Source organism: Lampris incognitus, chromosome 3 (genome assembly GCF_029633865.1).
Source record: "Lampris incognitus isolate fLamInc1 chromosome 3, fLamInc1.hap2, whole genome shotgun sequence".
Lineage (NCBI taxonomy): Eukaryota > Metazoa > Chordata > Actinopteri > Lampriformes > Lampridae > Lampris > Lampris incognitus.
This window is the reverse complement of record NC_079213.1, coordinates 16757416-16773622: the sequence shown is the minus strand read 5'-3', so window position 1 is coordinate 16773622 and position 16207 is coordinate 16757416. Positions and strand designations below refer to the sequence as shown.

General features: G+C 45.9%; 1 protein-coding gene across 1 annotated transcript in view; it reads left to right on the top strand.

Moving 5' to 3' along the window:
- Positions 1 to 16005, top strand: part of LOC130109676 (zinc finger protein 800-like) — a 20391-nt gene extending 4386 nt beyond the window's left edge. The window contains exons 3-10 of the mRNA XM_056276673.1: positions 496 to 639; positions 7519 to 7699; positions 7930 to 8104; positions 9514 to 9676; positions 11172 to 11536; positions 12679 to 13866; positions 14888 to 15022; positions 15923 to 16005. Coding sequence (XP_056132648.1) covers positions 496 to 639; positions 7519 to 7699; positions 7930 to 8104; positions 9514 to 9676; positions 11172 to 11536; positions 12679 to 13866; positions 14888 to 15010 — 2339 coding nt within the window. The 3' untranslated portion in view covers positions 15011 to 15022; positions 15923 to 16005. The remainder of the gene's footprint in view (positions 1 to 495; positions 640 to 7518; positions 7700 to 7929; positions 8105 to 9513; positions 9677 to 11171; positions 11537 to 12678; positions 13867 to 14887; positions 15023 to 15922) is intronic.
- Positions 16006 to 16207: the final 202 nt, after the last annotated feature.

Below are 16207 nucleotides of genomic sequence, written 5' to 3'. Positions count from 1 at the left end.
AGATGTGGGTATGTGTCCTGGTCGCTGCACAAGCACCTCCTCTGGTCAGTCAGGGTGCCTGTTTGAGGGGGAGGGGGAACTGGCGGGTATAGCATGATCCTCCCACAAGCTACATCCCCCTGGCGAAACTCCTCATTGTCAGGTGAAAAGAAGCGGTTGGCGACTCCACATGTATCGGAGGAGGCATGTGGTAGTCTGCAGCCCTCCTCGGATTGGCAGAGGGGGTGGAACAGTGACCGGGACGCTCGGAAGAGTGGGGTTATTGGCCGGATACAATTGGGGAGGAAAAGGGGGTAACCCCCCCCCCAAAAAAAAAGCAGTCAAGCTCATATGCTTGTTGATGGGCAGAGGTCAAAGATGGTGCTGTGGATCAAAGTGTCCCCATGTCTCAATCAAGATCCCTTTGTTTTCCCAGTTTTTTTCTGCATGTCATGTTTCTGTATGGGTCCCTCTGAAAATCACTGCCATTCATGGCTGCTTTTCCTTGGGTCACAGGTACCAGCCAGCTGAAACACATGCTGCTGAGAGAAGTGGACACCATCTTTGAGTGTAAAATATGTCGCAGTCTGTTTCGAGGCCTGCCCAACCTCATCACGCACAAAGAGTACTACTGTCTGCCACGCCTTTCAGAACTTGACGGTCAGTATCTTTTAGTCGCATGCAAGCACACACACCGGGGTTGGAAATTAGCCCCCGCCGAATGCAGGTGATTTCATGTAGTGGCGGGTGAATTTGCTCAACCTGCCGACCACGGTGGCGGGTAAATAAAAGCACCATATACAAACAAATAATGCAATTGTAGCAGAGAGGTTTGTGAAATTCCACTATGCAGATTGAATTGCGAGTCTGCTTGTTTCACTCGGACACTTTAACGAGGAGACAGGCATGCGTATAAAACACTAACTAGCGACCAGCGGTTAAAAGGAATCACCTCAGGTCAAGCAGCCTAGGCTAATGTTGTAGCAATCAAACAAAAAACAATGTGGCTTTACGTCGCACGGGTTAGAGGTCTGCAGAGAAACCCTCACAGGAGGAGACACAAGCCAAAGGGGCGAAGGTCAGAAAATGTTTATTTTAATGAGAAACGGACAGAAGCCGACAATGGAGAGTCCAGTGATTGGTTAGTTTACAAGGAGACAAGCCAGACAATGTTCTGTTTGGTATGTTGTCAACGTGTTTCGGATGCCAATGAGAGAACTAATAGTTTCATTGTTGGGACTAAAAAGCTAAAATTGGAAGCCATAAAAGATCTCGAATCATCCAAATGCCACATCCAGGTAAGAAGGATAGTGCACGAGAGAGAGAATGTCAGTAATTTCTGTAAGTCAAAGAAGGTTGAATCAGTTCATCTGGAAACAACGTTTATTGACAGATACGTTTCATCACTCAATTAAGTGACATCTTCAGTCTAGACTGACTCCAGGTATCCGCACCCCTTATAAACAATACTGTACAACACAGTTGCATAACAACCAAAACCAATAACCAGTATAATATGCAAATATGGGTATGACCATATTTGCATATATTTACATATGAAACTGGTTGTTGGTTTCGGTCGTTGTGCAACTGTATTGTACTGTATTGTTTATGAGGGGTGGGGATACCTGCAGTCAGTTTAGACTGAAGATGTCACTTATACCCTTTTCACACTGGCCAAAAATCCCGCTAACATCTGCCTTTGGTGGTCAATGTTAGGTTGACCAAAGGCGGATGTTAGCGGGTTTTTGGCCAGTTTGAAAGGGGTATGAATTGAGTGATGAAACACACTATATGGACAATAGTATTGGGACACACCTCTTAATCATTGAATTCAGGTGTTTCATTCAGACCCATTGCCACAGGTGTATGAAATCCAGCAGCTAGCCATGCAGTCTGTATTTACAAACATTTGTGAAAGAGTGGGTTGTTCTGAAGAGCTCAGTGAATTTAAGCATGGTACGGTCATAGGATGCCACCTTTGCAATAAGACAGTTTGTGAAATTTCCTCCCTGCTAGATATTCCACGGTCAACTGTACGTGGTATTATTGAAAAGTGGAAGCGTTTAGGAACAACAGCAACTCAGCCATGAAGTGGCAGATCACATAAAGTCACACAGCGGAGTTCCACACTTCCTCTGGCATTAACATCAGCACAAAAACTGTGCGCCAGGAGCTTCATGGAATGGGTTTCCATGGCCGAGCAGCTGCATGCAAGCCTTACATCACCAAGCACAATGCCAAGCGTGGGATGGAGTGGTGTAAAGCACGCTGCCACTGGACTCTGGAGCCGTGGAAACGTGTTCTGTGGAGTGATGAATCACACTTCTCTGTCTGGCAGTCTGATGGAAGAGTCTGGGTTTGGCGGATGCCAGGGGAACGTTGCCTGCCTGACTGCATTGTGCCAACTGTAAAGTTTGGTGGAGGAGGGATAATGGTATGGGGTTGTTTTTCTTGGGTTGGGCTAGGCCCCTCAGTTCCAGTGAAGGGAAATCTTAATGCTTCAGCATACCAAGACATTTTGGACAACTTTGTGGGAACAGTTTGGGGAGGCCCCTTTTCTGTTCTAGCATGACTGTGCCCCAGTGCACAAAGCAAGGTCCATTAAGACATGCTTGGGTGAGATTGGTGTGGAAGAACTTGACTGGCCCGCACAGAGTGCTGACCTCAACCCCATCGAACACATTTGGGATGAACTAGAACGGAGATTGTGAGCCAGGTCTTCTCGTCCAACATCAGTGCCTGACCTCACAAATGCTCTTCTGGATGAATTGGCAAAAATTCCCACAGACACACTCCCAAATCTTGTGGAAAGCCTTCCCAGAAGAGTGGAAGCTGTTATAGCTGCAAAGCGGGGGGACCAACTCCGTATTAATGCCTGTGGATTTAGAATGGGATGTCATAAAAGCTCCTGTAGGTGTAATGGCCAGGTGTCCAAATACTTCTGTCCATAAACGTTGTGTCCAGATGAACTGATTCAACCTCAAGATATTTTCCTCTAGATTTTAAATATCATCCTTATGAAATAAAATAGTCTATTTATCCAAATAACCGTTCGTGAATATTGTAGATCTTGTTTTATTTTTCACACGCAGTTACACACTGCCGGTTAAAACAAGAAAGTGGCTGGTAAAAAAATTGATGGCTGATAGATTTTGGAATCCACCAGCCACAATGGCAGCTGGACAAAAAAGTTCATTTCCAACCCTGGCACACACACACACACACACACACACACACACACACACACACACACACACACACACACACACACACACACACACACACACACACACACACACAAGTGTCTTAAGTTTGTGCATGTGTGTGTGTGTGTGTGTGTGTGTGTGTGTGTGTGTGTGTGTGTGTGTGTATATATATGCAAGTGTGCTGGTTAGTGGCCGCACATGTGAGAGGATAAACGGGGGTGTGTATTTACGTGGGTATCCCTGCTGATTTCTTTGAACACAGTTATGAATACTGTTTGTCAGAGTTTTCATAGCTGGAGTTTCAAAATATACCTCTTTAAAAAAAACGTCGCCGTAGTTTTTGATTGCAGAGTTGTAATCTTAATGTAGTGACCAGCACGTTTTCCTCCGTGGCATAACGGATGTTGAGGACCATTTTCCGTTGTAGTTTTTGCTAACGTGAATACTTGAATACACAGTGCACACACACACTGTCGAGCCTGCAGGAGGTGTCTATATATGCATGTAGTATAGTTACTAATACACACACACACACATGCGCATAAACATCGATTACCATGTATGTTTGAAGGGGTCTTTTCCATTTCCCATTTCCAGACTGTCACTCCTGAGTTTCACAACTCTCCTTCTCCCTCTCCCTCTCCCTCTCTCTCTCTCTCTCTCTCTCTCTCTCTCTCTCTCTCTCTCTCTCTCTCTCTCTCTCTCTCTCTCTCTCTCTCTCTCTCTCTCTCTCTCTCTCTCTCTCTCTCTCTCTCTCTCCATCTTTCTCTTTGCTCATGATTCTCCTCGCATCTCTTCTGCACCATACACAACCCCCCTCATTCCTACACACACACACACACTCTGTCTTTCTCTTGCCCCCCCCTTTTTGCTCTCTCTCTCTCTCTCTCTCTCTCTCTCTCTCTCTCTCTCTCTCTCTCTCTCTCTCTCTCTCTCTCTCTCTCTCTCTCTCTCTCACACTCATTCCTTCTACCCATCATTCATTCATCCTACTGGGAGTGCCGTTTTTCTCCTCTATGGGTAAAGAGATGGACTTTGATCCTCCAGCATCCGTCTTTGATTGTGATCTCATTAACCACGTTCTCGTCTCTCTTCTCCGCTTTCTATCTCTCTCTTACTCCCTCCTCTGTTATTCTACTATATCACGTGTTCCTTGCCACCCCTCTCCTCCTCTGTCCTCCCTTCTCTTCACCCATTCACCTCTCCTCTCACTGTCCCATCCTCTCTCCTCTCCCTCACGCCCCTCTTCTTTGAGAAGTCGTGGGAGAGGCAAGGAAGAGCAAGATGTGAAGTAGACTCCTTTTACTCGACAACTCACTTCTCTCTTCTTTTTTTTCAATCTCCGTTCCTCTTCTCCACTCTCCACGCCCCTTTTTTCCCTTTCTCCTCGCTCTCTCCGCTTCCCTCTCGTCTCCTCTCATCTCATCTCATGTCGACTCGTCTCATCTCGTTCCTTCACTCCACTTGGTCTTACGTAAGAGAAAGCAAAGAGCGAGCAGATGAGAGAGTCCTCCTCGCTCTCCCACCCGTCGTTTCTCCTCTCCTCTGTTTTTTTCCCTTCTCCCTTGTCTCGTCTGTGCCCTCTAAACTCGTTTCATCCCCCGAGTCTCCATATTTCCCATATGCCCATTAGAAGAGAGATCAGTCTGAACCCTTGGAGTCGACTATATTTGATCAGTTTTAACCACATTGTTGCGTGGGGGGGGGACAACAACCCACGTTTTTTCCATCAGGAAGGTTTCCTTTTCAGCGGCCTGTGGTCCACATGTATTTGTTTTATGCTCCAGTGACTCATTTTCTCACAATCAGGACTCCATAACCAAGAGTGGTTGGGAAAAGGCTTTAATATATTTCTAATAAATGCCCCTAATTGGTTTTAGTTCTCACTGAGATAATGAGGAGCAATTGTTTGTTTTGGATATCGGAAGAGTAGGTTGTGTTTTCTCTGCAAGGCACGTACTTTGTATTTTATTCGCATTATTATTATTTTTTGTTGTTGCCTCTTTTGCACTACACACACACACCGTGATTAAACCCCGAATCTGATGTGATCTGGTTTGGTTGTTGTGTTGTTTTTGTCAAGACAGTGAATAGTGGTACTGCCAGCAAACCCGGCTACCCCAGCGAGACAATAAATATTAAAACCTAAACGCATAGACTCACAAATCACAGCTGGGTACAGAAAAATCACTCGACTAATTTGGGATAATTAGGTAAATAAAGGGCGGGGGGGTGAAAAATTTGCCCTAGTTTTGCGGTCTTTTTTTGTGCGAACTTAACATTTGCCCCTTCGTGAATGCTCAGTAATCTATATAAGGAAATTACAGAAAATTGAATCAGTTCATCTGGCCACAACGTTTACTGGGAGGAATGTTTCATCGCTCATCTAAGTGATCACGGTCACGGGCAATTTGCATATGAAACTGGTCGTTTTGGGTCCTTATGCAACTGTATTGTTTATAAGTGTGGGGATACCTGCAGTCAGTTGAGACTGAAGAGGTCACTGAGATGAGTGATGAAACGTTTCTCTCAATAAATGTTGTGTCCAGATGAACTGACTCAACTTCCTGTGCTAACATTTGCCCCCTTTTTTACATACAAGTAGACTGTATCTGTAAGTGGATTGTAACCTCTACAATGACAAAACAAGTGGCGTGATCAATGCTTAATGAGTCATAATTCCATTATAAATCTGTTATCCTCGTTCAATGTTATATTCTGTAAATTGTGTTTTGTTCTGTACGCAAAACATCCATTACACATCTGTCCGTTGGGAGAGAGAGATCCCTCCTCTGTTGCTCTCCCTGAGGTTTCCTCCTGTATTTTTTCTCCCTGTTAAAGGTTTTTTTAGAGAGAGGTTGTATTGCTGTAAAGCCCACTGAGGCAAATTTGTAATTTGTGTTGTTGGGCTATACAAATAAAATTGACTTGACTTGACCGCAAGTTAAAGAGAAGATGATTTACCCTGGGTGACATGGTGGGGCAGTGGTTAGTGCAGTCGCCTCACAGCAAGAAGGTCCTGGGTTCAAGCCCCGGGGTAGTCCAACCCTAGGGTCGTCCCGGGTTGTCCTTTGTGTGGAGTTTTCATGTTCTCCCCGTGTCTGTATGGGTTTCCTCTGGAGGCTCCGGTTTCCTCCCACAGTCCAAAGACCTGTAGGTCAGGTGAATCGGCCATACTAAATTGTCTCTAGGTATGTGTGTGTGTGTGTGTGTGTGTGTGTGTGTGTGTGTGTGTGTGTGTGTGTGTGTGTGTGTGTGTGTGTGTGTGTGTGTGTGTGTGTGTGTGTGTGTGTGTGTGTGTGTGTGTTGGCCCAGTGTGATAGGCTGGTGGCCTGTCCAGGGTGTCTCCCTGCCTGCTGGGATAGGCTCCTGCATCCCGGCGACCCTGAGAGCAGGATAAGCGGTTCGGATAATGGATGGATGTAATGGATGATTTACCCTCTCATAAAGGGATTTGCTCTTGTTTGAGACACACATCCAGAAAGGGCAGCAGGCACGGTGGCGCAGTGGTTAGCGCGGTCACCTCACAGCAAGAAGGTCCTGGGTTCAAACCCTGGGGTAGTCTAACCTTGAGGGTCGTCCCGGGGCATCCTTTGTGTGGAGTTTGCATACTCTGCCTGTGTCTGTGGTGGGTTTCCTCTGGGTGCTTCGGTTTCCTCCCACAGTCTAAAGACATGTAGGTCAGGTTAATCGGCCATACTAAATTGTCCCTAGGTGTGAGTCAGCCCTGTGATGGACTGGCGGCCTGTCCAGGATGTCTCCTAGCCTGCCACCCAATGACTGCTGGGATAGGCTCCAGCATCCCGCGACCCTAATTAGGACACGCGGCTTGGATATTGGCTGGATGGATCCAGAAAGGGAACGTTTTACAACTCGATTAACACTTGTGACCAGAAGAAATTTCTGTGATTACCACAACAATAATCAACAAGCCTACCCACCAATAATCACCACAAAAGTCGTGACTCATCAATGTTGCTTTTTAATAACGCAAGTTCATGTGGAGCCCGTCCTGAGCGAGTTGAATGTCTTCTTTGTTCAGTCTTGTTTTCTTTTACATGACATGGAAGCAGTAATTGTTGCTTATATGGAAAATATAATCGTGAGGAATTTTACACAACTTTGATTTATATCACAATATCTGCTTACATATTCAAAAATACCAGGATTAAGGACCCAACTAAAATTCATCATTGAGCTGTTTATTAAGATAAAGTTTATTATTGTTATTATAATTATTATTATTAGGTGGAGCTACTTTTCGAGAAGGTGGATATCTCATTCAGAGTGAAACTAGATCTATAATGCATTTTGCTCCTTTACCCTTCAGGTCCATCAGGCGATGACAGACAGAGCGTGGCTGTTAAGGACCTGTTAGATGGCCTCTATCCCAGAAAGGACCAGTCAGATTATGTGGTCCGCCTGGAGCCCATTCAGACCACCACAAAGGCTGTGTTCCAGTATGTGACCACAGAAGAGGATCTGTCCAGATACCCACAGAGCATGCCCAGGTGGGTGGTTTGATGCACATACATGTCTAACCTTTCTGTGTGTGTGTGTGTGTATTGCACTATTTGACAATCTGAAGCTCTGATAGAGCAGTTGGAGGTTCAGTGCATTGCTAGGTTGATATTGATCATTCCCAGATTGTTATAACTGATCCACTTACCCACGGCTTTCTTCAACCATCAGACTCCCGCAGGGCCCATAATCCTTGTCTGTCCTCTGTGTATCGTGCTAGACAAAGCCCAGTGGAGTGGGGAGACCAGGAGGATGTTGTGGAAAACCAACAGCTCAGCCAGCCGGGAGGACCAGAAAGCCACAGCACCCAGTCACAGGGCCAGAGGAGACAGGAGGCAGAGGAGGAGGCCAGAGAGGAGGCGCCACAGCCCGAAGAAGAAGGGTCTACTAGTGGGGTGAGTCTGTATTGGGATTTGAAAATACTTTTGCACGTACTCTTCCACACACACACACAAACTAAATCAGACACTCACATAGTTTAGTTTATTTAAAGATAATTTTCAGCAGATGGATTTGTCATAAAGTACTTTCACCGAATGTCGAGGGACCATTCAAACAAATAAAAACAGGGATAATAAAAAGATGTAGTCGAACATATAAAAATCAAAGAAACGGGTTCCCCGTGTGTGTTGACACTTGTATCTAGCCTGGAGAGGAAGGATCTGCTGGTGGGATGGGTGAATGAGTGTGTATCCGGATTTGAAAAACACATATGCACATACCCCCCCCCCCACACACACAATTAGACAAAGATGGTGTGACTATGCAGTAAAATCAACCCAAATGTATTTGCTAAACATACGAAGAATCAACATCATATTTAGTTGAAACTCATGCGGATTGGCTTACAGTGATGGAGCACTCTGGAGCGATGTAGGGACGCTTGAAGCGTCCTTTTTTTTTTTTTAGGATTGAACTACTAAGCGACTCTGCAACACTGTTGTTTCAACTGCAAAACTGCTGAAATGTCATTCCAGTCCAATTTCCCCTCATCTCCTTGATTGTTAAAGATGTTAGCAACCGAATAACTGTTTTATTATTATTATTATTATCAAAGGACGAAATAACAGAATAACACAATCATTGCTTATTTTTCTATCAAGTCACCTGTAGAGCATTTAGTGGTTTCCGGTTTTGACAAGTGTTTCCATGTTGTGCTTCCATTCTGTGAAACAACCTGACATCATCTTTGCACATTCAGTTCTTACTGACTGAAACTAAAAGTTGTTTGTTGTCAAAATTCCACCTTTCAGTAGCTGGATATGTATGTTTCTTGGCAATCGTTATCAATTGCATATTCAATCAAGAAACTTTGCAGTGTGTGGGAGTTTGTAGTCTTAGTGGTTTCAGTGGGATTTTGCATTTTCAACTCAAAAGAAAGAAAATATGTGGATGTGGGTATGTGTCCTGGTCGCTGCACTAGCACCTCCTCTGGTCGGTCAGGGTGCCTGTTAGCGTGATCCTCCCACGTGCTACATCCCCCTGGTGAAACTCCTCACTGTCGGGGGGGAAAAGAAGCAGCTGGCGACTCCACATGTACTGGAGGAGGCATGTGGTAGTCTGCAGCCCTCCCCGGATCAGCAGAGGGGTGGAGCAGCAACTGAGACAGCTTGGAGAGTGGGGTAGTTGGCCAGATGCAATTGAGGAGAAAAAGGGGGGGGGGTCCAAAAAAAGAAAGACAATAAATCAGAGAATGAGTGACCTTGTTTTTGATATATAGAATAAATGAATTTACACAAAAGCCTTGTAAATATTTAACAATATGCGTGTCTTTGGCAATCATAAACCCCTCTGTTCCCTCCAGGTGGAGGATGTGACCATCTCCTGCTGTCTGTGCGGCAAGGACTTCAACTCGAGGCGCAGCATCCGGCGGCACTGCAGGGAGATGCACCAGACCAAATTGGAGGAGCTTCGAAAGTTCACCGAGACCCGCACGGTTCCCACAAGCCTGTTGTCCCTTGTGAAAGGTCAGACTGGAGTTTTTGAGATTGTTTACTTGCACGCAGTGGAAGAATGACTCGGGTTTATCAGTTTATCAGATATCGTGCTCTAATGTAGTATAGAAGTGTGGTCTGTGTAGCTTGTAATGACTGCAGAAAAGTGCATGGGAAAAGGTACCTCTGTTTTGGCCCTATATTAGGATCTCACTCCACGTGAGAGTTCAGAGATGAAGTCAAAGTTCTAATTGTGCTGGAGTTTTTTTTTCTCCAGTAAACATGAGTATTGGGAGCCAAATATAGGCTCCCTCTATTGATGAGTCAAGCGTAATGACTCAAATAGAGGAAATATCAGTCACTCTTGATGCCACTGATAGTCTTTACATGCACAAGTTGGAGTGTTGTGAGAAGATGCTGTTTTGTGTTTATGGACCTGGAACAAAAATAGTTGATATCCATAAAAACAGAATTGTATCTTGTTTGGCCCAATATGAGTAAATGGCCCATACATTTTAAAAGCTTTATTTGCACTCTGGGGCAAAAATTACCAGCAGAGGTTCATCGCTCACTGACACTTAAAATATGAATTCTATAAATCATGTGGTAATTATTAGACGGTAAAGGGACCTTTCACTGATGTTTTTGTGTATTGAACAGTTTAATAACTGAACAGTCCAATAACTACGGAGGCATCTGTGTGAGCAGTAACCTGGGGAAGTTTTTCTGCTGTATTCTTAACACCCAAAATACAGGCCTTCCTTCCCAAACACAGTGTCTTGAGCAAGAGCCAGATTGGCTTTCTACCAAATCACACTACCAATTACATTTACACCCTAATTAGCCCTGTGGATGGTCTGGCGACCTGTCCAGGGTGTCTCCCCGCCTGCCGCCCAATGACTGCTGGGATAGGCTCCAGCATCCCCGCGACCCTGAGAGCAGGATAAGTGGTCTGAATAATGGATGGATGGGTGGTTTTGTGCATGTGTAATCGGTACTGATGACTAATGTAGATGACTGAAGCAATAAAGTCCTCATTGTGTACTATATTGACGGAGAAATCGGCGTTCTCCTGCTCACAAAGGCTTTCCCCCAGCCCCCACATGTACCAAAATGCATTGCACCTAAGCTTCTGTATCGTCGTCCATAAAATCCTGTATGCTAGTGTTGCGGCATGTCATTTCCACCATTGGAAACGTAGCTTAGCCGAGAGATCGAGGATGTGTTTGTTTGAACAGTGTGTTGCCGCCAGCTGACGTCACGATACGTCACTTGGCGTGCAGAAAAACACCCGGTTTCACTGCTGCCACAGAAATGCAAAAATGATCAGGAAAAACTGGTGTTTTTCATGTGCTATCCCTGTTGTAGATAGACAGAAAATACCTTCTATCATATATATAAATGACTTATATTTTGCTTATTCTGTGATATTTATCATTTCTTGGTGGTTATTTTTATTATTTTTTTCATTTGGTGGATGTCTAATACTAGAGTCTCTACTAATAAATATTATTGCTATTAGCTCAAGGTCGGCCCAGAACTCTTAACACCCCCACTGGGAAGTCCTGCCCAGTGTGCTTTAAAACGTTCGCCACCAAAGCCAACGTGCGCCGCCACTTTGACGAGGTGCACTGCGGGATGCGGAGGGACTCCATATCGCCAGACAGCGCCTCAAGGCCCAGCCAGCCCCTTTCTCCGGAAGGCGCATCCCCGAGAAAGGGCACCAATGCCTCACAGACACGGGGGCACATCCCTAAGACCCCCCCTCTGAACTCTAAAGGAGCCGCTAAGAACCAGAACCAGGCCAAGCCTCAGAACCAGACCCCAGCTCAGCCCCAGTACAACCTGGCCTCCTGCCGCTGCTTGCTTTGTAAGAAGAACTACAGCTCCCAGGTTAGTCCGTTAGCTCATCAGCACCATTGTGATACTAATGATAATCAGATAAGAATAGTAAAAACTACAACAAAAAAACTTAATTCATTTAGTACATTTATTTTACAAAGCTGGGGCTGGGTAATAATTCAATATTATCATATATGGTCTTTCAATGGCATTGTATTGGGCTGAAATTTTATATGGTGTCATATTGTGATACACGGTTTTGTTGTCTAAATGAAGGATAACAAGAATCCATTCTCTATAATTTTTCACAAAATGACATCTGAAATATGTGAGGGAGTATTATTCAAATGCTAATTTTTGTGTAATATACTTAACATTACCAAACAGTTCAACGCGAAAAACCTCAGTCGGGTTCTTAAATATGGTATTTTTGTATAAGAAAGCAGATATCACGATATATATTGAAATTGAATATATTAAAAGTTGTGATTGTAAAATTCCTCATGACTGTCATGATAGTAATATTTTCCATTTTGGCTAGCACCGGTTTCAGCTCGGCGGTATGGTGGCGCAGTGGTTAGCACGGTCGCCTCACAGAAAGAAGGTTCTGGGTTTGAGCCCCGAGGTTGTCCAGCCTTGGGGGTCGTCCCAGGTTGTCCTCTGTGTGGAGTTTGCATATTCTCCCGAAGACTGCGTGGGTTTCCTCCGGGTGCTCCAGTTTCCTCCCACAGTCCAAAGACATGTAGGTCAGGTGAATTGGCTGTACTAAATTGTCCTTAGGTTTGAATGTGTCAGCCCTGTGATGGCCTGGCAACCTGTCCAGCGTGTCTCCCTGCCTGCCGCCCAATAACTGGCGGGATAGGCTCCAGCATCCCACGATAGATAAGCGGAGATAAGCGGCTTGGATAATGGATAGATGGATGGATGGATGGATGGATGGTTTCAGCTCAGATAGGTTATAAGTCAATTCGCAAGTGGCGAATTCCCAAATAAAGATTGAAAAGAGACAAGACAGTCAAATGGGAGCCAAAAATGACCAAAAAAGTACTTGAAACCTCACAATATACTTATACAATATACAAAGTAAATGATAACACTTTCCAAGTTGTGCTGTTTTTGGGGAGGACCCAGTTGTTTCCTTGTCCAGATGAGATGAGTCCTTATTGACTGATAGTTAAATCTGTAAATTTCAGGTGATGCTGAAGAGGCACATGCGCATTGTTCATAAGATATACAACCTGAAGGGGACTGTTAGCACGTCAGCCTCTGCGGCCACACCGAACGGAAGCAGTAACAAAGTGACAGCTACACAGGCCAACAATGTGCGAGTGAAGAAAGAAGTGCTGGAGCGCTCGGACAGCGACGATGAAGACGAAGACGAAGATATCGACAGCAGCCCTGCCTCATCTCCTGGCACTGGCAACTGCAGCAAGACGGTAAAGGTTGTAGGGGTGGCTGCTGAGGGCATAAATGTGAAAGAGGAAGAGACTCTGTTGGGCCCCAAGCCAACAATGTCGTCTACGTCGGTGGGGGTGCGGGGGAGTAACTTGAGTGTCAAGATGCCCAAACTCTCGGTGGGGTTCGACTTCAAGCAGCTCTTCTGCAAGCTGTGCAAGCGTCAGTTCAGCTCGCGCCAGAACCTCACCAAACACATCGAGCTGCACACAGACGGCAATGACATCTTCATCAAGTTCTACCGCTGCCCGCTCTGCCGCTATGAGTCGCGCCGCAAGCGTGATGTACTGCGCCACGTCACTGTGGTCCACAAGAAGTCATCGGGCTACCTGGCAAAGATCATGCCCAAGCTGGAGAGCCGGGCGGTGAAGCGGCCGGCTGAGGTGGTCCTCAACAACTCTAACTCAGCCAAGAGGGTGAACAGCAGTGTCAAGGAGGAGGTCAACGGGCGCCACACCTCCTCGTCTTCCTCCCCGCCCTCCCCTCCCTCATCCACTCATAGCACTCGCAAACAGGACCACCACTCCTCCTCCACCACCTCCACTTCCACCACAGTCCCAGTCTCCACGTTGGCCTCCTCCTCCTCCTCTTCCTCCTCGCCGCCGCCCCCCGCACTTGCCACAAGGAAACAGCAAGAACTCTCCTCCTTATCAGCATTCACCCTCTCTCCTCCTGTCACGCGTAAGCAGGATAAGCAGCAGACCCCCCAGCAGGGCTCCAGCAGCCCCCCACTAACCCGACGCAGTGACAAGCTCACACACCACAACTTCGCCTCCTCCTCGGCCAACCCCCAGACACCACACACCCGACGCAACGATGCCCAGTCGGAGAGCAGCAGCACCGGGTCCACTTCCAATGAAGTCAAGGTGACCAAAAACTTTTCCCTCCACGCCTGTGACCAGTGCGGACGGGCTTTCGCCAAGAAGGTACGAGGTTTTCAGACACTTCACAGCATCTATTTCTCTGACCTTAATATCATCTTCTCTCCAACAGAGTTTCATGCTGTTTGTTTGTTCATTTAGAAAGACAATAAAAATTCGTCATAGCAAATACTTGCAGATCTTGCGATACAGATGGTTTTTCCATCTCGCCCTGTCTCTGTCTCTCTCTCTGTCTCTCTCACTCTCTCTCTGTCTCTCTCTCTCTCACTCTCTCTCTGTCTCTCTCGCTCTCTCTCTGTTCAATTCGAGTAATATTAGCATGACAAAAAGATAATGCCAAAACACTGTCAACATAAATGTTGATATATGAACAATAATTTCAGCATTAATGAAAAACAGCAATCTGTTAAAATAGCAACAATATTAATAGAAATAATATTAATAACGGTAATATTAAGATGTTTCTTGCTCTCTCTCGGTCACTTAACCCCCATGGCTCTTTCACACACATGCAAACACAGGCACACGCACACGTGCGCAAAAACCAACATTTACCCACATTTTTCCATGCATGTGTTTATTTGTCTTATAATAATTTATCATTTTAAAAAGCATTCTCTGGGCGTCTGGGTAGCACAGTGGTCTATTCCGTTGCCTACCAACATGGGGATCGCCGGTTGGTCAGGCGTCCCGACAGACACAATTGGCTGTGTCTGCGGGTGAGAAGCTGGATGTGGGTATATGTCCTGGTCACTGCACTAGCGCCTCCTCTGGTTGGTCGGGGCACCTGTTCGGGGGGGAATAGCATGATATCCCACAAGCTACGTCCCCCTGGTGGAACTCCTTACTGTCAGGTGAAAAGAAGCAGCTGGCGACTCCACATGTATCGGAGGAGGCATGTGGTAGTCTGCAGCCCTCCCCGGATCAGCAGAGGAAGTGGAGCAGGGACTGGGACGGCTCGGAGAGTGGGGTAATTAGCCAAATGCAATAGGGGAGAAACGGAAAAAAATCCAAAAAAATAAAAAGCATTCTCTCTTCCCCCTTCTGTTCTGAAATGATCTGTCAGTTGTACCTGGAGTCTCATAAGCGCAGCCATCGAAACGCCGCAGTGGCGGCAGCAGCAGCAAGCAGCTCAGGAGAGAACAGGAGGAAGGGAGTTAGTACACGGTCCAAAGCCCTGCTCTGGTGAAAAGGACACGGTGTAAGTGCTCTTGAAGTCTCTCTCTCTCTCGCCCTCCCTCTCTCTCTCCCTCTCTCTCTACCACTCTCTCTGTCGCTCTCTCTCACTACTGGTGTTTCTCATTGTTTCTCTGAAGATTCTTTCTTTCTTTCTGTCTATTTGAACTTTTCCTTTCTTTCTCTTTCTTTATTTTCCTGCTCTCTCTATCTGTCTCTCTGAACAGGACTGTGGTGTCTGCAGTGTTAGCCAGGCCTTTAGTGTGTCGGGAGACAACTGTCTATGTGTGTTCGAGTCTTTTCTCTCCATGTATCCCTTTATGTGCTTACTGATGCTATGAGTTGTTTTTGTTGCAACCATATACATGTGTGTGTGTGTGTGTGTGTGTGTGTGTGTGTGTGTGTGTGTGTGTGTGTGTGTGTGTGTGTGTGTGTGTGTGTGTGTGTGAGTGGGTGTGACTATGTTTGTGTGTAGCAGTGAGAGGCCAACCCCCAAGAGCAGAAATGGGAAACCACAATCCCTCCACATGCTTTAATTGACCGCTCTGCGCCTCTAACAGCTGCTTCCCCTCTCTCTCTCGCTCTCTCTCTCCTCCCTCCCTTATTTTATCTGTTTTCCCTTTGTTTTTTCTACTCTCCCTTTCTCTCCCTTTATTTTCTTTCTCTGCCCCCACCTGATTTCAGTTACCCTCTCTCCTTTTTCTTTGTGTTTTCTTTCATTCTGTAGAGCTCAGCTCAATGCAAATCTTCCTCTCTGTCTCTTGCTCTAATCCCATCCCTCTCTCTTTATCTTGGTTGTTTATTTTCTTGTTTACCTCTCTCCGCCTCCTCTTTCTTCCTTAACTCTCTCTCACTTTGTATATTCTGTTCTTCCGTTTGTGTCCTTGCTTTCTCATCTCTCTGTGTCTCTCTGCTTTATATTCAGTCTCCACTGGGGATAAGCAGACGAGCGAGCCATTTAATAGTGATGAAGAGGAGAATCACTGCTTGCAACTTGGAAAACAAAATGGACGGAGAAACTGAGAGCAGGACAGAGGACTGAAGCCGGGGACTTACCATCTTTTTCTCAAGGACAAGTATTTTGCTGGAGGTTGGCACGTTCTTGCCAAGAGTGCCCATTGGGAACTGTCATCTGTGGTGGATGCTCCTTGCAGTATACAAACTGGTCTGATGGTGGCACTGTCATCTGAGGAATGACTGTAGGATATAG